At 35.6% G+C, this 20,685-nt stretch overlaps 1 protein-coding gene across 6 annotated transcripts in view; it reads left to right on the plus strand.

Annotated features, from left to right (window-relative positions):
• Positions 1–20,685, plus strand: part of olfm1a (olfactomedin 1a) — a 48,098-nt gene that overhangs the window by 15,809 nt on the left and 11,604 nt on the right. For 4 of the 6 annotated variants that reach the window (XR_012405842.1, XR_012405841.1, XM_005165598.6 and 1 more), the window contains exons 3-4: positions 4,711–4,866; positions 11,312–11,531. Coding sequence is in view for 4 of the 6 variants with exons in the window: in XM_005165598.6 (XP_005165655.1) it covers positions 4,711–4,866; positions 11,312–11,531 (376 nt within the window). In the remaining 2 variants the exon portion in view is untranslated. Of the gene's footprint in view, positions 1–4,710; positions 4,867–10,833; positions 11,151–11,311; positions 11,532–20,685 lie in introns of those variants that run through there. The other 2 variants (NM_001002491.2, NM_001327880.1) reach the window with 1 other exon arrangement.

The raw sequence follows: 20,685 nt of genomic DNA on the forward strand, positions 1-20,685 counted from the left end.
TTTCACACTAGCTGCGACTGCAGCGTGCAGCTCATCGGCAGCTGCTGCACAGATCAATGTTTCTCGGCCTATTCTATGTAGTTACCTATCTATCTATAAACAGGCCTACACTTTTTTCATCTGCACCAAGGCCCACAGCAACTTCCTCCTATGCTGTTACCTTAACCTAAGAGTCTTTATTTTACAAATTATCCAGATCCTAAAGAGCTGTAGCCCATGCTTCTCACACTCTGAGGAGTGTCATTCATGTCTTTTCAGGTGCACTCGGTCAGAAGACAATCATCTGTGATATCATGTCATTTAGTTTTTGATTGTCAGGATGATGTTGGCCTGTTGTTATAATAATAATATTTATACAATATAGTTATAATGATATTTATATTATATTTATAAATTTTATAAATGATAAAATACATTTATAATAAATATGATATTTATTTTTTAAATTTCGTTTTGTAGATCAGGCCTAAATAAATATTTGTTGCCGTTTTTAATCGTTTAAGTTCATTTGATTAAATATATTAAAATCAGTGAAAACTATTGATTCATTTATTGGGTAAAATTGCTACTTTTTACTGTCATTCAATGTGTTATTGGTCAATGAGTTATTGTTATTGGGCACTGCTGCTTCGGCGACACTCACGCCTCTGCTTCTGCTTGCGATATGAAAGCTCTAATCTGTTAACATGGACGCCGAAAAAAACACGCACTGCTCATGCTCTGCTCACACAGACAGCACACTCTATCTAACATTTTTGTGAAATATGTTATCTGTATATTCTTATTCTGTGACAACGTATTGACATCATGTGTTTGTGTGCGTACATTTTGGATCTTTTACTTATTAAACAAAATGTTTTAAACTCTAACTTGGTCCTATAAGGTTCTGTTTGTGAGCCAGTTTCAAAATGTGAAAGTAGGACCGATCGGTATCATCTCAGAAATTATGTTCAGTGATGTTCACTGCTCAAGGGAAAACGAAAATTCACCTAAAATGAAAATTTCCTCACATTTACTCACACTCAGATGGTCTGAAACTTGTATAAGTTTCTTTTTTCTATTGAACACAAAACTAAATTTTCTGAAGAATGCTAGGGAGAAAGCAACCAATCGCCCACACGGTAAATGTTTTAATAAATGTTTTGATTTGGGTTTTTAATATATGTGACATATATAAAATTGGCCGTTTTCCTATATTATATGTACATATACAGTTGAAGTCAGAATTATTAGCCCCCCTGAATTTTTGTTTAAAGAAGAGAAGATTTTTCAGCACATTTCTAAACAGTTTTAATAACTCATTTCTAATAACTGATTTATTTTATCTTTGCCATGATGACAGTAAATAATATTTGACTAGATATTTTTTAAGACACTTCTATACAGCTTAAAGTGACATTTAAAGGCTTAACTAGGTTAATTAGGTTAACTAGGCAGGTTAGGGTAATTAGGAAAGTTATTGATAATGATGGTTTGCTCTGTAGAATATTGAAAAAATATAGCTTTAAGGGGCTAATAAGTTTGTCCCTTAAATGGTTTTTAAAAAATTTAAAAGTGCTTTTATTCTAGCCGAAATAAAACAAATAACTTTCTCCAGAAGAAAAAATATTATCAGATATACTGTGAAAGTTTCCTTGCTCTGTTAAACATCATTTGGGAAATATTTAAAAAGAAAAACCATTTCAAAGGGGGGCTAATAATTCTAACTTTAACTATAAATACACCACATTTTTGTTTTTTTCCATTTCCGCACATCCAAAGTTGGAAAAAAAATCATTTTATGGAAGTTATGGCTGCTGCTTTACAAATCAAATCAAATCACTTTTATTGTCACATCATCAGCAGCACGTGTGCTATGATGAGTGAAAAGCTTAGGTGCGGGCTCCAGACAGTTCAAAATACAGAGTGCAAATACAACAACAGTGCAAAATACAGACAATGCAAATACAATGACAGTGCAAAATACCCATACAGACAATGCAAATACAACAACAGTGCAAAATACAGACAATGCAAATACAATGACTGTGCAAAATACAGACAATGCAAATACAATGACAGTGCAAAATACAGACAACGCAAATACAATGACAGTGCAAAATACAGACAGCGCAAATACAATGACTGTGCAAAATACAGACAATGCAAATACAATGACAGTGCAAAATACAGACAATGCAAATACAATGACTGTGCAAAATACAGACAACGCAAATACAATGACAGTGCAAAATACAGACAATGCAAATACAATGACAGTGCAAAATACAGACAATGCAAATACAATGACTGTGCAAAATACAGACAATGCAAATACAATGACAGTGCAAAATACAGACAACGCAAATACAATGACAGTGCAAAATACAGACAGCGCAAATACAATGACTGTGCAAAATACAGACAATGCAAATACAATGACAGTGCAAAATACAGACAATGCAAATACAATGACTGTGCAAAATACAGACAATGCTAATACAATGACAGTGCAAAACACAGACAATGCAAATAGAATGACTGTGCAAAATACAGACAATGCAAATACAATGACAGTGCAAAATACAGACAATGCAAATACAATGACAGTGCAAAATACAGACAGCGCAAATACAATGACAGTGCAAAATACAGACAATGCAAATACAATGACAGTGCAAAATACAGACAGCTCAAATACAATGACAGTGCAAAATAAAGACAGCGCAAATACAATGACAGTGCAAAATACAGACAGCGCAAATACAATGACAGTGCAAAATACAGACAATGCAAATAGAATGACTGTGCAAAATACAGACAATGCAAATACAATGACAGTGCAAAATACAGACAATGCAAATACAATGACAGTGCAAAATACAGACAGCGCAAATACAATGACAGTGCAAAATACAGACAATGCAAATACAATGACAGTGCAAAATACAGACAATGCAAATACAATGACAGTGCAAAATACAGACAATGCAAATACAATGACAGTGCAAAATACAGACAATGCAAATACAATGACTGTGCAAAATACAGACAGCGCAAATACAATGACAGTGCAAAATACAGACAGCGCAAATACAATGACTGTGCAAAATACAGACAATGCAAATACAATGACAGTGCAAAATACAGACAATGCAAATACAATGACAGTGCAAAATACAGACAATGCAAATACAATGACAGTGCAAAATACAGACAGCGCAAATACAATGACTGTGCAAAATACAGACAGCGCAAATACAATGACAGTGCAAAATACAGACAGCGCAAATACAATGACTGTGCAAAATACAGACAGCGCAAATACAATGACAGTGCAAAATACAGACAGCGCAAATACAATGACAGTGCAAAATACAGACAGCGCAAATACAATGACTGTGCAAAATACAGATACAGACAATGCAAATACAATGACAGTGCAAAATACAGACAATGCAAATACAATGACAGTGCAAAATACAGACAGCGCAAATACAATGACAGTGCAAAATACAGACAGCGCAAATACAATGACTGTGCAAAATACAGACAGCGCAAATACAATGACTGTGCAAAATACAGACAGCGCAAATACAATGACAGTGCAAAATACAGACAGTGCCCCCCAAAAAAAAAAAAAAAGAAAGAAACAGGACAATGTAAGATTGACAGCGATATGTACAATGAATAGGTGTCCACATAGTTGTAGCAGTATGGATTCACACAGTATGGATTGGTTAAAGTGCAGTGCATGCTACATATTGAATTAATTTGATTTGATTTGATTTCATTCCTACAACTTTTGTGTTCAAAGGAAGAAAGAAATTCAGGTTTAAATCAATTGGAGAGTGAGTAAATGAACAGAATTTTTATTTTGGGTGAACTGCGATATTTACTCTAGCTGTATAGTTGAATTTGACATAATTTGAATATAAGTGATCGCCTAAACATGAGATATGATGAAAACTTCATACCTTGTTTTAATTTAAAGTCAGTTGAAAAAATCACAGAATCAAAGAAGTATGAAGTCAACAAAAGTCAGTATTTGTTTAGTTTGGTTTGGAAATTTGGTAAGTTTCTGTGGGTGCTGCCAGACTGTTTGTTGGGACATCTGTGCTCTGTCATGTCTTCTGTTAATGTTCTGTTTACATTATTTGTAATATAAAATCATTGCAGTGCAATTTATATGCAAATCTAGAATAAATTAGGAGAAATTGGCTGGACAGTCGGTGCACCTCTACGTGTTAGGTAAGGTTTTCACCCGTCACATGGCTTAGAGTAGGCCCACAGAATCAGTGCTCTCAGAAATCCACAGATTTCCTCAGATTTTTAACCCATCAGTGAATCTCTTTATTTCTTGTGTAAATGTGTGTGAATTTATATTTACTCAGTTTTTAAATTAATTTTATTATTATATTATTGACTAATATGTTTATATTATACACTTACAATACAGTTTGTAAGGTAATATTTTCTGCCTTTTAGTAGATATATTAAAGAAGAGACTTGCTTCGTTAACCAAATAAGCGTATTCAATTGGATTTGCATTGTAAAAATTAAATAAAATCTAAAAAATATATTATTTTTAGTTACAATACTCCCCAATTAATTCCAGTTTCTACAGATTTTTTTTACAAAATTCTCAGCAGAAATAGCAAAAAATGTCTGCCGATTCTGTCTGGCCCTACTTGTGAGTCCTCTCATGTTCTCTTTCTCTCTGTCTCTAAGGTCCAGAATATGACTCAGTCCATCCAGAATCTTGACCAGAGGACTCAGAAAGACCTGCAGTATGTGCAAAGAATGGAGGTGCAGCTCAGAGGACTGGAAACCAAGTTCAAACAGGTGGAAGAAAGCCACAAGCAGAATATCGCCAAGCAATATAAGGTGCGTACTACTTATTTTTCATTTTGATTATCACATTGTCATTGCCATATATTTCATTTGTGACCACATAAACAGGTTTTTTTTCCCCTTTTTAAACGCACAGTTCGCCCAAAAGTAAATTCTTTTTTTCCCTAAACATATTTGAGTTTCTTTATTCTGCTGAACACAAAGGAAGATATTTTAAAGAATGTTGGAAACTGGTAGCCATTAACATCCAATAGTAGATTTTAATTCCTCATATGGATGTCAGTGGCTACCCGTTTCCAACATTCTTGAGGATAACTTCCTTTGTGTTCAACAGAAGAAAGAAACTCAGACAAAAGAGTAAACGGTCACCATCATTTCATTCAAAACCCATAAAACATATGTGTTTATCATTAGAAATCTTAATACTTTCTGTGTAGAGACATAAATTAATCATATTAACACTTCAGTAAAAAAAAAAAAATTGAATTCCCTAGAGATAAACATTTAAGTTTGACCCTTTGTGAATCTATTTTATTGTGTTAAAGTAGTTGGGTTGAAAATACCCCAACATATAACCCAATGTATTAAGTAACAACTTAAGTTATTGTAGCACCTTCCACAACTATGGCTTATTTTAACCCAATGCATTGGGTTATTTTGATTAAATGTTATTTTTCCATTCTGGTATTACTATTGCTACTATTATTAGTACTACTATTAATTATTAGTACTACTATTATTATAATTGTAGCTGTGTAAACAAATAACATACTTTTTTAAAAAATATTGAAAATGCTTTATTTTAGTTCTAGACACTTTTGTTAAAAAAAATTATCAATCACAAACAATGAAGGAAAAGAACAAAGTGCAGACAGTTATAAACTGTGCAAGCAGAACATCATGTGTTGATGGAGCAGAATTTGGAGCTCTGTGTGCTGTAGAGACTGTCCAGCAGGCTTCACTCAGTGTCCACAATGTACAATATAATTTAAGCACATCCAAACGCTTCTAAAAGATGGTCCTGGATGGTGAAATGGATATAAAATATTGACAAGGAGAGGTGATTTGATAAAAAATTACAATATTATTGTTATAGCTTAATTAAACTTTATAAGACAAAAACAACATTACACATGGATAATACAGCTGTTTTGTCCGTTAAATCAGTTGACAGTTGAAATTCAAAATTTTAACCCAACTGGTTGAGTTATTAAATAAATAACCAAATAAAGGTTATAAATAACCCAACAAAGCACAAAATATTCAACTGGTTGAGTTATTAACAAATAACTTAATATAGGTTAAAAATAACTAACTCAACCAGTGGGTTTAATAAATAACTCAACGTTTTTTAGAGTGTTGCCAATCTTCAGATTCGAAGGGAGCACTTTTAACTTAGCTTAGCATAGATCATCCCCTCGAGTGACCAGCCTGGTTTAAGCTGGAGATAGCTGGTTTTGGCTGGGCTCGCAGCCTGGCTAGGCTGGTCAAGCTGGATTTAGCTAGTCACCTCCCAGCCTGAACAGGCTGGAAATGGCTAGGAACTGGCCTGGAATTGGCCTAAACCCCTCTAAAACCAGCCTAGGCTGGTTTAAGCAGTTTTTTTCAGTAGAGTCATATTAGACCATTAGCTTCTCACTAATACCCTGGCTACAGAAGTCGCAATGATATTAGGCAGCACCTGAAAAAAGTCTCAATGCAGCACCAAGCACTACATTTGCAACAGCAGTTCAGCAGGTCGCACACCAGAAGCGCCGCGCAAAGCGTCGTGCAACGCCACTCAGCGCCATGCATTTTAGAATTCTAAACATAGTTTTCTATCAGGGTACACACACCGACGCCGCAAGTCGGCGGCTGTCGGCGGCGCCCAGCCACGACTCAGGACGCAGTTCATATTTCAGCCGCGCCACAGAGCGCCATCTGATTCATTTCATGTTAAATATCACGTGAATGTGCGCGTCTGGTGTGTGATACTTTAAACTGTCATGTGCTGAGCGCCACTTCTGGTGTGCGACCTGCTTTAGAATCTGCGTAATAGCACCGGCTGTAGCCATGGGATGGTAGCAAAGTTGTTGATTATCACACCGGAATATTCTGGAGAGGATAGTTTCCAGCCACATTAGCGTAGAATATAGAAATTTTCCATTTTCCGTCAGTTTTAGTACACAATGAAACTACACAAGATTCAAGCTTTAAATTGGAAAAGTTGCTCTTTGGTGATGATGCTAATGGTCTAATCCGATTCAATGCACTATGCTAAGCTAAGCTAATGAAATCAAAAATGGTAAAACTCAACTGTTTAACTCTAGGGGAGATCTCCAAAAATAAAAGTGGAGTGTTCCTTTAAAAATATCTTCATCAGTGTTGAATGGAGATGAACAAATAAAAAAAATTATGGGTGTGGATGAACATGCGGACGAGTTTCATTTTGGGGTGAACTAAACCCTTTAACATGTTTAACATTGATAAACTAGTCTGCAATTTCATTTTCTGCACATCTGTGCGCTCAGAATACACGTTATGAGTGATTTTCTCATCCTAAGTGGACGCCACAGGCATTTTCTCTACAAGAAGTGAATTGCAAAATGTGATTCATTTTGGCGCCGTAGCTGCTTCTCCATCTTAGGCATTGTTAGCTGCGTGACATCAATTGCATCTGCATGCTAATGAGGCCGGTTCTATTTTTTTCTAGACAGAGGCACGGCGATTTCTCCGCATTGCAATTTGTAGCATGTATCGAGCTCCGGGAGTGCCACAGATTTTATAGATCAATCTAGCACAATCTGTTAGCTCCTTCCACATCACTGTGCCCTTCAAAGTCTTTTAAACAAAATAAGCGTGTTGAAAATTTAGATCTAATGAAACTGAATATTGTGTTCAGGCAGGTCAGCACAGGCTGCATCCTCTTGTTCATTTAAACTACTCAAAACAATTTATGACTTGACCTTTAAACATTTATTACATGAAGGCATCAGATATTTGGATGCAATCGCTGGAAAAGGTCAACATATACAACATCACATGATCTTTAAATCAGAGTGCTTTTCATTTTCAGAAGTTCAGGTATGTGCCGGGAATATACAAACATGGCATTTCTGTCCAAGCTGGAGAATATTTATGATGAGTTTGAAAAACGGAGGCCAAAAAGGCATTTTTCTTTTTTTTAATACAAGAGTGTTTATACACTTAATGATGCCAGTGCTATTTAGATATGATATTAGCGACCTTTGGATAAATAGAGGGCAGTAAGAGCATTAAAAAGACAATTATAGTCTTGTTCAGTAAAAACTGTAAAATAATGAAAAATTTTACTTCAAAGAAATGCATTTATATACATTTTTTTAATAATTTCACTGTGAAAATAACAATATTTTAGTGTAATTGATCAACTTTTAGTAACCAGTTATGTTCATCCAAATAAAAATGTGGCCACCAAACAAAAGTTGGAATAGAAACATAATAATTTTAAATTTAAAGGAGGTTTAGAAAAATGTTTATTATATAAATAAATATTTTAATATTAATAATGATATAATATATTGCAGTTGAAGTCAGAATTACTACCCCCCCCCCCTGTTTTTCCGTCCCATTTTGTGTTTAACGAAAAAAAAATTTTCAACACATTTCTAAACATAATAATCTATTTTATCATTTCTATACTTTAGATTTATTTTATCTTTGCCATGATGACAGTAAATAATATTTTACTATATATTTTTTAAAAACACTTCTATACAGCTTAAAGTGACATTTAAAGGCTTAACTAGGTTAATTAGGGTAACTAGGCAGGTTAAGGTAATTAATAATATAATGTATAATGATGGTTTTATCTGTAGACGATTGAGAAAAAAATATAGCATACAGGGGCAAATAATTTTGACCATAAAATGTTTTTTTTTTTTAAATAATAACTGCTTTTATTCTAGCCGAAATTAAACAAAAAACTATTATTTAAAATTAAACTTTCTTTAAAAAATAAATAATATTATCAGACATACTGTAAAAATTCCCTTGCTCTGTTAAACATCATTTGGGAAATATTTAAAAAAAGAAAAAAATTGTAAGGGGGGTTAACAATTCTTACTTCAACTGTATGTATGTATATATACAGTTAAACAGCTGAGCAAGCATCTTATATATATATATATATATATATATATATATATATATATATATATATATATATATAGAGAGAGAGAGAGAGAGAGAGAGAGAGAGAGAGAGAGAGAGAGAGAGAGAAATTATATATATTTTTTTAACTTCACAGTGAAAATTGGCAATATTTTATTGCATTTAAACCATTTAAACTCAAAAGAAGTTTCAATATTTTTTATTAATTGATTAATAACATTATTCAGAAGACTCAAAGCACTCGTTAAATAATTACTTTATATAGCTTTATTTTACATTCTTAGGAGATGCAAAACACAGTTGTTTCTGTTTTTTTTGCAACTCATTTGAATTTAAATGTATTAAATAAAAAATGTATTCAAATTTTGAAAAAAAAAATGTTCAACGAAGTAATTTTCACTGTTTATCTGATAGTATTCTTTCTTCTGGAGAAAGTCTTATTTGTTTTATTTTGGCTAGAATAAAAGTAGTTTTTAATTTAAATTAAATTTATTAAAATTAATTAATTTAAAAGCATATTAAGGTAAAAATTTTTAGCCCCTTTAAGCTATGATTTTTTGATAGCCTACCATCATTATACAATGACTTGTCTGATTATCCTAACCTGACCCCTGAAATGGGAAAAAAAAATTATATATATATATATATATATATATATATATATATATATATATATATATATATATATATATATATATATATATATATACTGTACATACACTACCGGTCAAAAGTTTTGGGTCAGTGGGATTCATTTATTTAATCACAAATACAGTACAAATAGTGAAACGTTATTGCATTATAAAAAAAAGCTGTTCAAAAGTAGTTTATAATTTAATTTAATCATTTATTCCAGTGATTTTAATGATGAATTTACAGCTTCATTACTCCGGAGTCATACGATCCTTCAGAAATCACTCTAATATTAATTATTATTGTTATTATTATTCACATTATTATTATTAATGATAATAGTAATAAAACCAATAATGACTGGAGTAATAATTTCATTTGAAATTACATACAATACGTAATAAATATATATTAAATAAATAAGTATTTTACAATTTAACTTTTTTAACATTTAATGAATCCAGCTGAATTGATCAACTAGATGATTTTATTTAAATTATTGAATTAAATTAATAATAAATAAATAAAAAACTGACCCCAAACTTTTGACTGGTAGTTTGTGCTCTTTATTAAAGTTTTATTTAATTCTTTTCCCTAACATATTCCTTTGTGTCTACTAATTTTCGCACCATGATCCAAAGTTACTTCGTTTGGTTAGTTCTAGTCATGGCTTTGGTACTGAAGATACTGTATATATACACAGATACACAGATACACATAGAGACCTGTAAGGTATGTGCTTATTTCTACTGACCACTGTTTACTTACTTTATAAAAATAAACTCTCCTGAACTCTCTCAAGGCAGGCGTTGCTGATTTGCAACAGTTAAAAGCATAGATTTTGCCTGTTTCTAAAATTTAATTTGAGCCTAAAAGGGTTAAACACAAACTTACAATGATTTTGGAAGGATTGCTTGAAACAGGAGAAATTCTGCATTCAATTTGTGCTAGCATTTCTTAGTTCCACTGTATTTTTAATTAAATAAATGCCAACTTGTAAAGAACATGAGTAATACATTTAATAACAATAACTAAACCTGGTGTATAAACCTAAATAGAAACCATCAAACAACTTCATTCACTCATCTGTGTGTATATTCATCCTATCAAGTTACAATTACTGTACATTTAAATCATCAAGTGTGTTGTATAATTTCAGCTGTATCTGTGAAGATGTGTGTTTTAGAAAGGCTAGCGAGTTAGCTATTCAACCCAATTTCATTTTCTTGCTTGCAGGGCTAACTTTATGCATTAAATCAAAGCTGCAGAGACTGAAGAACAAGTTCAATCCCAGTGTAATCTCCAACTGGTCAACTGATCGCATCATTCAGTTTATTTTAAACGCACCTTGCCAAGTCTTTTTTGTGCATGCCACTATTTGCAGACTACCGTTGAGTAGATCCTCTAATGTTATGACATGTCTTTACTAACTCCAATTTGTTAATGCACATTTGGATATTTGGAAACGAGCGAGAACTATTGTTGTATGTGAAGCATGTGAGACTTGCATTCTAAGCATTGAAACAAAAAATAAAGAGAGTTTTTTCACATTTTGCTGGTGTACTGAGAACTTGTTTTACGCCTCTACATCTATCCCACTTGTATAATATATATATGTATCGTGATAGAGTAGACGAGTGAGGGCAAGACAGGGTGTTTGGACGCGATCGTTTGCACGCATGCCTACTGAACCACGCCTATTTTAACCTTTCAGGCCATAAAAGCGAAAATGGAGGAACTTAGGCCAATGATACCAGTGTTGGAGGAATACAAGGCCGATGCAAAATTGGTAATGCAGTTTAAAGAGGAGGTCAAGAATCTGACGTCAGTGCTAAGTGAGCTGCAGGAGGAGATCGGGGCCTTTGACTACGAGGAGCTCCACAACAGGGTGTCTAATCTTGAGGAGAGGCTTCGTGCGTGCATGCAAAAATTAGGTAGGATGAGTTTCAGCACAAACACAAGCAACCTTTACGCTTCATTTCTAAAACATACGGGTTGTTGACATGATGTTGCAGTTCAAGGGATTGCAAAACTGCTAGCCTGACATCTCGGGCAGTGTTGGATAAGTTGCTTTTAAAAAGTATTAGATTACTAATTACTGACTACTACTTGAAACTTGTAATCTGATTACATTACCAAGTACTTCATGTAAAAAGTAATCAGATTACTAAGTACTTTACTTTGAAGTTACTTTAAAAACAGGGGCGGACGTGGACTAAAAATCAGCACTGGCACTGTACCCACACCAGCCCACATTACCACACTGACTCAGCCCCACCCACGGACACGCACATTAACTACTTATATTGGTGTACAGATGGTCAAAATAATATAAGCAGTACCATATGTAATAGATATTTAAACTGTTAATGTATGTGACTGGAACAAAACCAACCCATTTATAACAAATATACATACAGTCATTTCATTAATTCATTTTCTTTTCAACTTAGTCCCTTTATTAATTTGGGATCGCCACAGCGGAATGAACCGCCAACTATCCCAGCATATGTTTTACGTAGCGGATGCCCTCCAAGCTGCAACCCATCACTGGGAAACCCCTATACACACACATTCTCATACATGCACTACGGACAATTAGGCCAACCCAATTCACCTATAGCACATGTGTTTGGACTTGGGGGGAAACCAGGAGGAAACCCACGCGAACATGCACACTCCACACTGAAACACCAACTGACCCAGCCAAGGCTTGAACCATCAACCTTCTTGCTGTGAGGCGACAGTGCTACCCACTGTGCTGCCCCCTTTCGAGACTATTTCAGTTAATTTTATGCATTTGGCAGCGTCTGATTTTAGAGCAATGTTTTGCTTTCTCTGAGCTTTTTGGCACGCTTTTCCTTTTTTTCAGTCCATCTCTGACAATCAGCTTGTTGTTTGTTTGACATTCCTGCCAGATTTTGATTACATCCGTGTAACCTCTAATTGGGTCGGCCCATCTTGAAACCAGCCAGCCATTATCGATTGGGCCAATGCTTAACATTTATTATTATTACTATTATCATCATCCTAATATTCACATCTTGCAAGGGATAAAAGCTGCCTGCATGTAAAAACAATACATATACATTTTTTTTTTAATTATTTAAAAAAAGCATACCGGCCCAAATTTTTAAAAAGGTCCAGCCCTTCTGGCATGTGCTAGAATTGCCAGATGGCCAGTCCGCCCATGTTTAAAAACATATAAATTATACCGATAAAATAATACAAAATATACTACAGCTCATTCAGTAATTTAATATTCAATGGTCGAGTTAAAAGCAGTCGAAAATTCTTTAAAGACTGGACATAGATTGCATTTCATTTTAGTTTTTACGCTCAATGAAATCTAAGTAATGTATTTCCTCTTGAAGAAGCAAACTCCCTTGACAGCAACCAATTTCAGCTCGCGTTCTCCTGCAATTTAAAAGCACCTGCTTGTTAACTGACATTGCAGCGGAAATTTTCTTCTACAAAACTATATTTGTAACGTAAGTAACGCAATTACTTTGACTTTAGCAACTGAAATCAAATTAAACAAATTTAAAATGTAATTCGTTACATTACTGCGTTCCCCAAAAATGTGATTAGAATACAGTAACATGTTATTATGGAATGCGTTACACCGGGCTACCAAAAGTTTATCCACCTGGTGGCCATCTCAGTGGACGGAAAAATATAGAGTATTTCAGTGCTTTTGCATTCTTTAATAGATTACGCATGTTGTATGTCATTTGCTTGCATTGAGGATCCACAAAAATAACAACACAAGTTGTTAAAAATAATAATAAAACAATTAAAGCGAGAGCTGGTTTTCACATTATTTGTGTGTAGCCTACAATAAATGCCATCATATATATTTTTTTAAAATTTAGCAAATGTATGTATTTCTTTTTATTTAGTAAATAATGGTATTTGGGCCACTTAAATTTAATTTGGGCTACCAAAAACCTGCCCAAAAGCCTACCAGGGATTTAAAAAATTTTCCTTGATGACCAAAATTCAATGTCTAGTCAACGTCTAAGGACAATGTTATTTTAAAGAGCCCATATTATGGGTTTTTGAAAATTCCCCTCCATGTAGTGTGTAACACAGCTCTAAGTGAAGTGAAGTATCCAGCTAAGGCTTAAATCTGTAAGAGTACAGTGTTTAAAACGGTTGATTCATCTATAAAAGAGTCGACTCATAGTGCTTCAAACGAGTCGCCTTGATACCGATTCATTAGGTGTTTCGCCATGACGTACGAACGAAACCAAGTTATTCACGTGCACGCGCAAACCCGGGAGATTTCAAACCTGAGGCCCCGCCCTCTGACGCAGAAACCCAGACACACACACACACCCACAAACACACGCACACAAACATGCCGGTCGATTGAAGTCACACTGTCACACTAAATTTCCGAATCAATCGCGGGAGCGGTCGGTAACAGGTTTAATTTGGGACGGGAGCGGGCTGTCTAGCAATATCGTGGATATTGCTATGCGAATGAGACAGAGCTTTGCCTGCCTGTGTGTCTGCTTGGCGCTTGTGTGTATGTGTTAGTGCGCGCGTATGAGAGAGAGAGAGAGAGAGAGAGAGCGAGAGAGCGAGCTCTGTCTGGCTGTCTCTGGACTGTTTTGCTGGGTGATTTTCGGTTATGTTCTCCCCCGCTCTTTAGCGGGATCGGGCGCGGCGGGCAGAAAACGGGGCGGTTCGGGCACCGGGACAAGAAATTCTAAATATAAGCCGGGAGCGGTCGGGTTCAGGCTAAAACCTGGCGGGTGCGGGCGGAAGCGGGAGCGTTGTCGTCCAGAGGTGTGTGTTTGTGTGTGTGTGTGGCAGCTAAAATCCACGCCTACACTATGGAGCGCGTATGAACTGTGATTACTTTCATATTGCTGATTAGCTATTGGGCATTTCATTCTCTGACTAAAGGCAGTCGACCAATCGTGACAGACTGTCATCGGTCCAATCAGCGCAGATTAGCTTCGCGCTAAGGAGGGGTTTGGGAACAAATGAATCACTGGACGATTCATACAGGAGTCGCTGGGATAATTAGGTAAAAATAAATGCAGATTATAAGACCATGAAAGTGTTTTTTGACTTTGCATGCATATTAGACTGTTGTTGGAGACCCTTACAAGCAAGATATGACCCTATTTCATGTATAATATGGGCTCTTTAATGTCCTAGAACGACGTCAAATGACGTTGAAATTTTGTTGATTTTAGGTTGTGTTGGAAAGTGACCAAAATCCAACGTTAAGCCAACATCTTAAACGTCATATTGACATTAAATACTGACATTTATTAATCTTGTTGGGCAACCAAAACCCAATGTCTGATAGACATTATAGTGGTAATGTCCACACAACGTCAAGCTGTAACATCATTGGACGTTGACATTTGATAGATTTTAGGTTGTGTTGGAAAGTGACCCAAAATCCAGGGTCGAGTCAACATCTTAAACCACGGGTGTCCAAACTCGGTCCTGGAGGGCCGGTGTCCTGCAGAGTTTAGCTCCAACATTCTTCAACACACCTGCCTGTAAGTTTCTGGTATACGTAGAAAGAACTTGATTAGCTGGTTCAGGTTTGATTAGGGTTGGAACTAAAATATGCAGGACACCGGCCCTCCAGGACTGAGTTTAGACACCCCTGTCTTAAACCAATGTCATATTGATGTCAAATACTGACATGTATTCGTAGACTTCATAGTGGTAACGTCCACACAATGTCAAGCTGTATAACATCATTAAACATTGATGTTTGGTTGATTTAAGGTTGTGTTGGAAAGTGACCCAAAATCTAACATCATATTGATTTCAAATACTGACATTTATTTGTCAGGTATGGCAACCAAAATCCAGTGTCTGATAGACGTCATAGTGGTAACTTTACACAATGTCAAGTTGTAACATCATTAGATGTTAATATTTGGTTGATTTTAGATTGTGTAGGAAAGTGACACAAAATCCAAAGTCGAGCCAACATCTTAAACCAACGTCATATTGGCATCAATTACTGACATTTAGTCATCAGATACGGCAACCAATTCAAGTTGTGATAGACGTCATAGTGGTAACATGGTTGGACATTGCACATTGACGTCAAATGTTGTGAATGAAAATAAGGGTGTTTATATTGAATTATTAACCAATCTATTGACATTTAATAGCCTCTTTCACACTGTAATATCTGTAGATATGTGTAAAATTACCAGAATACCGTTACTAGCATTTTTAAAAATGGGCTGTTAACACATGATCTCTTTCATAAAAGTTATCATTAATTTTCCTGGAAAAGTCTGTGTGAACTACAGTTGTCATTTTATGCTCTAAAAATGTCACTTTAATTAAATTTTTGTCAGCAATGTCTTTTTTTTTGTCATCAGTTGTTTGCAGAACAAAATAAAAATGACAAAAATGCAGAGAAACCGAAGAATTTCCAAAAGATCTTTAAATTTTATTTTATTTTATTTTTTTTTAGTTTTTTCCAAAAGTCATTCTTGGAACCAGAGATCCTAATCAAAAGGATAGTTTGCACAAAAAAAAATTTATTTACTTTCTGTTTACCCTCCCTCTAAACCTTTATGAGTTGCTTTCTGTATTCATTTAATTTTCCTTCAGCTTAGTCCCTTATTTAGACCCCTTATCTAGGGGTCGCCACAGCGGAATAAACCCATGCGGACACAGGTTTGCTTTCTTCAGTCGAACACTAAAGAAGACATTTTGAATAATGCTCAAAATCCATTGACTGAAAAACAAACACTACAGAAGTCAATAGATACAGGTTTCCAACATTCTTCAAAATATATTCTCTATTGTTCGACAGTAGAAAGAAAGTCAAATAGGTTTGATACAAGTAAAGGGCAAGTAAATGATGACAAAATTTTTGTCAGTTTTGGCTAAACTATCCCTTTAAGAACTATTATGTTAGGCAGCACAGTGGCTCAGCTCACACTGCCTCACAGCAAGAAGGATGCTGGTACAAGTCCTGGCTGGGTCAGTTGGCATTTCTGTGTTGAGTTTGCATGTTCTCCCCGTGTTCATGTGGGTTTCCTCCAGGTGTTCCGGATTGCCCCACAGTCCAAAAACATGCGCTATAGGTGAATTGAATAAACTAAATTGGGTAGTGTATGTGTGTGCATGTGAGAGTGTATGGGTGTTTTCCAGTACTGGGTTGCAGCTGAAAAGGCATCTGCTGTGTCAAACATATGCTGGATAAATTGACAGTTCATTCCACTGTGGCGCCCACTGATGAATAAAGAGACTAAGCCAAAGGAAAATGAACAAATGAATTAATCCAGTCACACTTTCGATTTTCTATAATTAAGCACACACACAAACACACGTGCGAGCGCACAAAAAGTGTTTACTTCAGTATTTACTTGAAAATGCAATTAGAGACGTCAGTCCTGACAGTAAAACACAATCAGCATCTTTTATTACTGTGCCGCTCGGAGGCATTAGCATGGCGAGTTTTAACAACACTAGATATACAGCGCTCCTGTCATTTCCCCTGTTTGAAATGCTGCGTCTCAGCATAGCTAATCTCGACACAGAATCAGACGTAGCCTTATTGTGAAGCGAGAAACGGATCTCATATGGATGTTGGACACAGACGTGACTAATGAGAAGCTGCTGTGCTTTTCTCTCCATAACAAATACCTGCGGGTCCACCTGAGCCACGGCATGAATTCATAGCGACATTACAGGTAAATAAAAAAAATCAGCATGACAGGACGCACACGCAGTCTCCGATTTATAGGCAAATCCTTAGTTTAAAAAAGCGAAATACGCCAGAAATCATAATAAGCGTTCATACAGTGGAATATAGGTCAGCAGCTCTGTGTAACAATGCTCTTCTTCTTCTTTTTTGGAGCGTTTTATTTTAGATTCAGACGAATAACAGATTTAGTACTCATGCATAATGCAACACAGTCTTACTTTGATTGATTAAAGGAGGACAGCGGGCTGGATTTTTTTTTCTTTTTTGGTGCTTAACAATAAAAAGAGCAGCAATCTTAAGTTTTTCACTTGAGCCTAGAGCTACACGCAGTGATAACGAAAGCCATCCAAATATGATCATGGGATTGTATTGAAAGATTACAGCTCCCAGTACGGTAATCTCCTGGCTGCATGAATGTCTAATGCTGCGTTATGCAAGGGGGTTAAATCAGTGGACGAAGGGGAGGGGGGACAAAACAAAAACAAACAAACAAAAAAACTATGATTATTTGTTCACCAGTGTAAATATAGGTAATGCTTTACATCACCTGACAAAAGTCTTGTCATCACTCCCAGTTGTATAAGCTTCTTAACTTCTAGTTGATCATTTGGAAAAGTGGCAGAAGGTCGATTTTTCTGATGTTGAACTGCATCCCAATCATCACAAATACTGCAGAAGACCTATTGGAACCCAATATTCTCACAGAAATCAGTCAAGTTTGGTGAAGGAAAAATCATGGTTTGGGGTTACATTCAGTATGGGGGCATGCAAGAGATCTACAGAGTGGATGGCAACATCAACAGCTTGAGGTATCGAGACATTTGTGCTGCCCATTACATTATAAACCACAGGACAGGGCAAATTCTTAAGCAGGACAGCGCTCCTTCTCATACTTCAGCCTCCACATCAAAGTTCCTGAAAGCAAAGAAGGTCAAGGTGTTCCAGGATTGGCCAGCCCAGTCACCAGACATGAACATTATTGAGCATGTCGGGGGTAAGATGGAGGAGGCATTGAGGATGAATTCCAAAGAATCTTGATGAACTCCTGCAAGAACACTTCCTTTGCCATTCCAGATGACTTCAACAAAAAGGTATTGGAGTCACTGAAGAGATGTATGGATGCAGTCCTCTAATCTCATGGGAATTATACACAATATTAATTCTTTTTTCACTGCACAATGACTTTACATTCTAATCTATACTGTACATCATTTCTGTTAAGTGACAAGACTTGTCTAAGCAAAGTCAGACTTTACTGTCCTAATTATATAATTCTAAATCAACTAAAAGTCAAGATGTTATTTGTTGTTTCTAAAACTTGGATAGGCAACAAGATTTTTCTCACTATTAAATACTTGCCAAACTGCATTGACCTAAATACAGTGTCTTACTGTATATAATAATAATAATTATATATATATTGTAAAATAATAGCTCATCATTTAATTTTTTTAAATAATTGCTATAAATAACAGCTGTTAACATTAGAAATACAACCACCCATTTTTTCCCCTAAAATTAATCTATTTTTAATTATTAGCAAAGTGTCTTTAACCACTTAAGTCCCAAGGTGTTTTTTACATGCATTTTTTGTCTCTTTGCTATTTGAGCTTATTGGAACCTAATTAGAATAAAACCTAAGTATCATCTTTTGATATGATGTACTATTAGATAACAAAATTATGCTCATATATGTGAACTCTTGGTTCGAATTTACATAAAATACTTTTTCTGACGGTTTAGTATTGCATATTTAACAGATTTTTTTTTTATATTTTTTGACTATCAGAGAGTAAAAACAATTTTTTTCCCAACTATGGACAGTTAAAAATAGTGTTTGGGATATTCCATATGCTGCAAAACAGTTGTAGGATGACATTGTATTTCTCTAACTAAATGTAAAACATTTAAAGTATTTTAAATAGCCACTCAAGAGCTAAAATGTGCTGTCCATGTATGTGGTCACTAAGCCCTAGGAGGTTAAGGCAAGTCATTTTACTTTGTGGTCATTTTTAAAACGCCTCTCGGGCAGTATGCTCAATTATTCTGTCTAAATGGGAAAACCTTGAATTCTCCAAAACTGTTTGCCAAGCTTAGGATTACATTACTTACAGTATTTGGAATCACCAATACAATTAGACCAATATTGTCCCATAAGCTTCTAAATGTTCAAAACAAAATCAAAATTTTTTCAGGTTGCCTGAGCTAATACGCATGGGCACTCAAAAGGAACGAGATCACGGCACTGACCTCAATTATGGCCGTGCTACATATTATCATCCTCTGGATGATGCTTTGTCTGATCGCGCTGGTCTTCTGAAGTAATGCACAACTTGGTCTTAATGGCAAATCTCCTTCTGAAATGAGGAGCTTGCCCAGTAGCTCACCATCTATGTTGGTGGACTTGAGACGCAGAGAGAAGTTGACCGTGACGACAAGGTTTGAGTCTGGTAAAGAAAGCAATGCTTCCAGAAAGCAGGTTAAACAAAAGGCAAAACATTAAAATGAACAAGTAAATAGAGATCGTAATAAGATCTGAAAACCTCGTTAATATCAGGTGATTTTCTTTTTCTGGATTACTTTTGAAAACACTGTCTGTTAGGTTTATTAGGGAAGGGGGTGGGCGTTGGTCTATCAGTGCTTTTGAAAACACTATCAGTTGGGTTTAGAGAAGAGTTTGGGTGGAGATATCAGTCGGTCGGTCAGTCAGTCGACAGCAGTCTCTGATGGATTTACGCGAGACAGGCAGGTACGAATGCCACTTGCTAAAGAACTTTGAGATCTGAAAAAGCTTACACAGCAGCCTCTAGTAGATTCGCGAAAACAAAAACAAAAAAACTGTACCTCCTGGGACGTATTTCACGATCTCCAGAAGTGTATATAGGGCTACGTATCAATAATGAGCCTGAGTTGCATAATATTGACCTTAAAATGGTTTTAAAAAATGTAAAACTGCATTTATTCTAGCCAAAATCAAACAAATAAGAAAAAAAGCCTTGCTCTGTTAATGATCGCTTGGGAAATATTTTTACAAAGAGGCCGTGTAATTGTGACTTCAACTGTAGATGCTATCCTTCAGCCCACACGAAATTCATCATCTCCTAAATATGCTAATGAAACTGCAACCCCTCGCCGGCTACAGACTGTTGAACTAACATTTGGCGGTGGGGTCTGGTGTAAAGACTGACCACCTGTGCTGAGACAATAAATCAGGCTGGCACTTACTGAACATTATGTGTCATGGAGTGTCTTTGAGTCTAGGTTTTGTTTGGTGCAGTACGTCTGGATCAGAGAACCGGGCGAATAAATGGCAACGCATTCAATCTCGGAGGGATTATGGAATCGTACAGATCAATATTAGCAGATTATGAATAGTC

The sequence above is a fragment of the Danio rerio genome, chromosome 5 (assembly GCF_049306965.1).
Source record: "Danio rerio strain Tuebingen ecotype United States chromosome 5, GRCz12tu, whole genome shotgun sequence".
In the NCBI taxonomy this organism is placed as follows: Eukaryota; Metazoa; Chordata; class Actinopteri; order Cypriniformes; family Danionidae; genus Danio; species Danio rerio.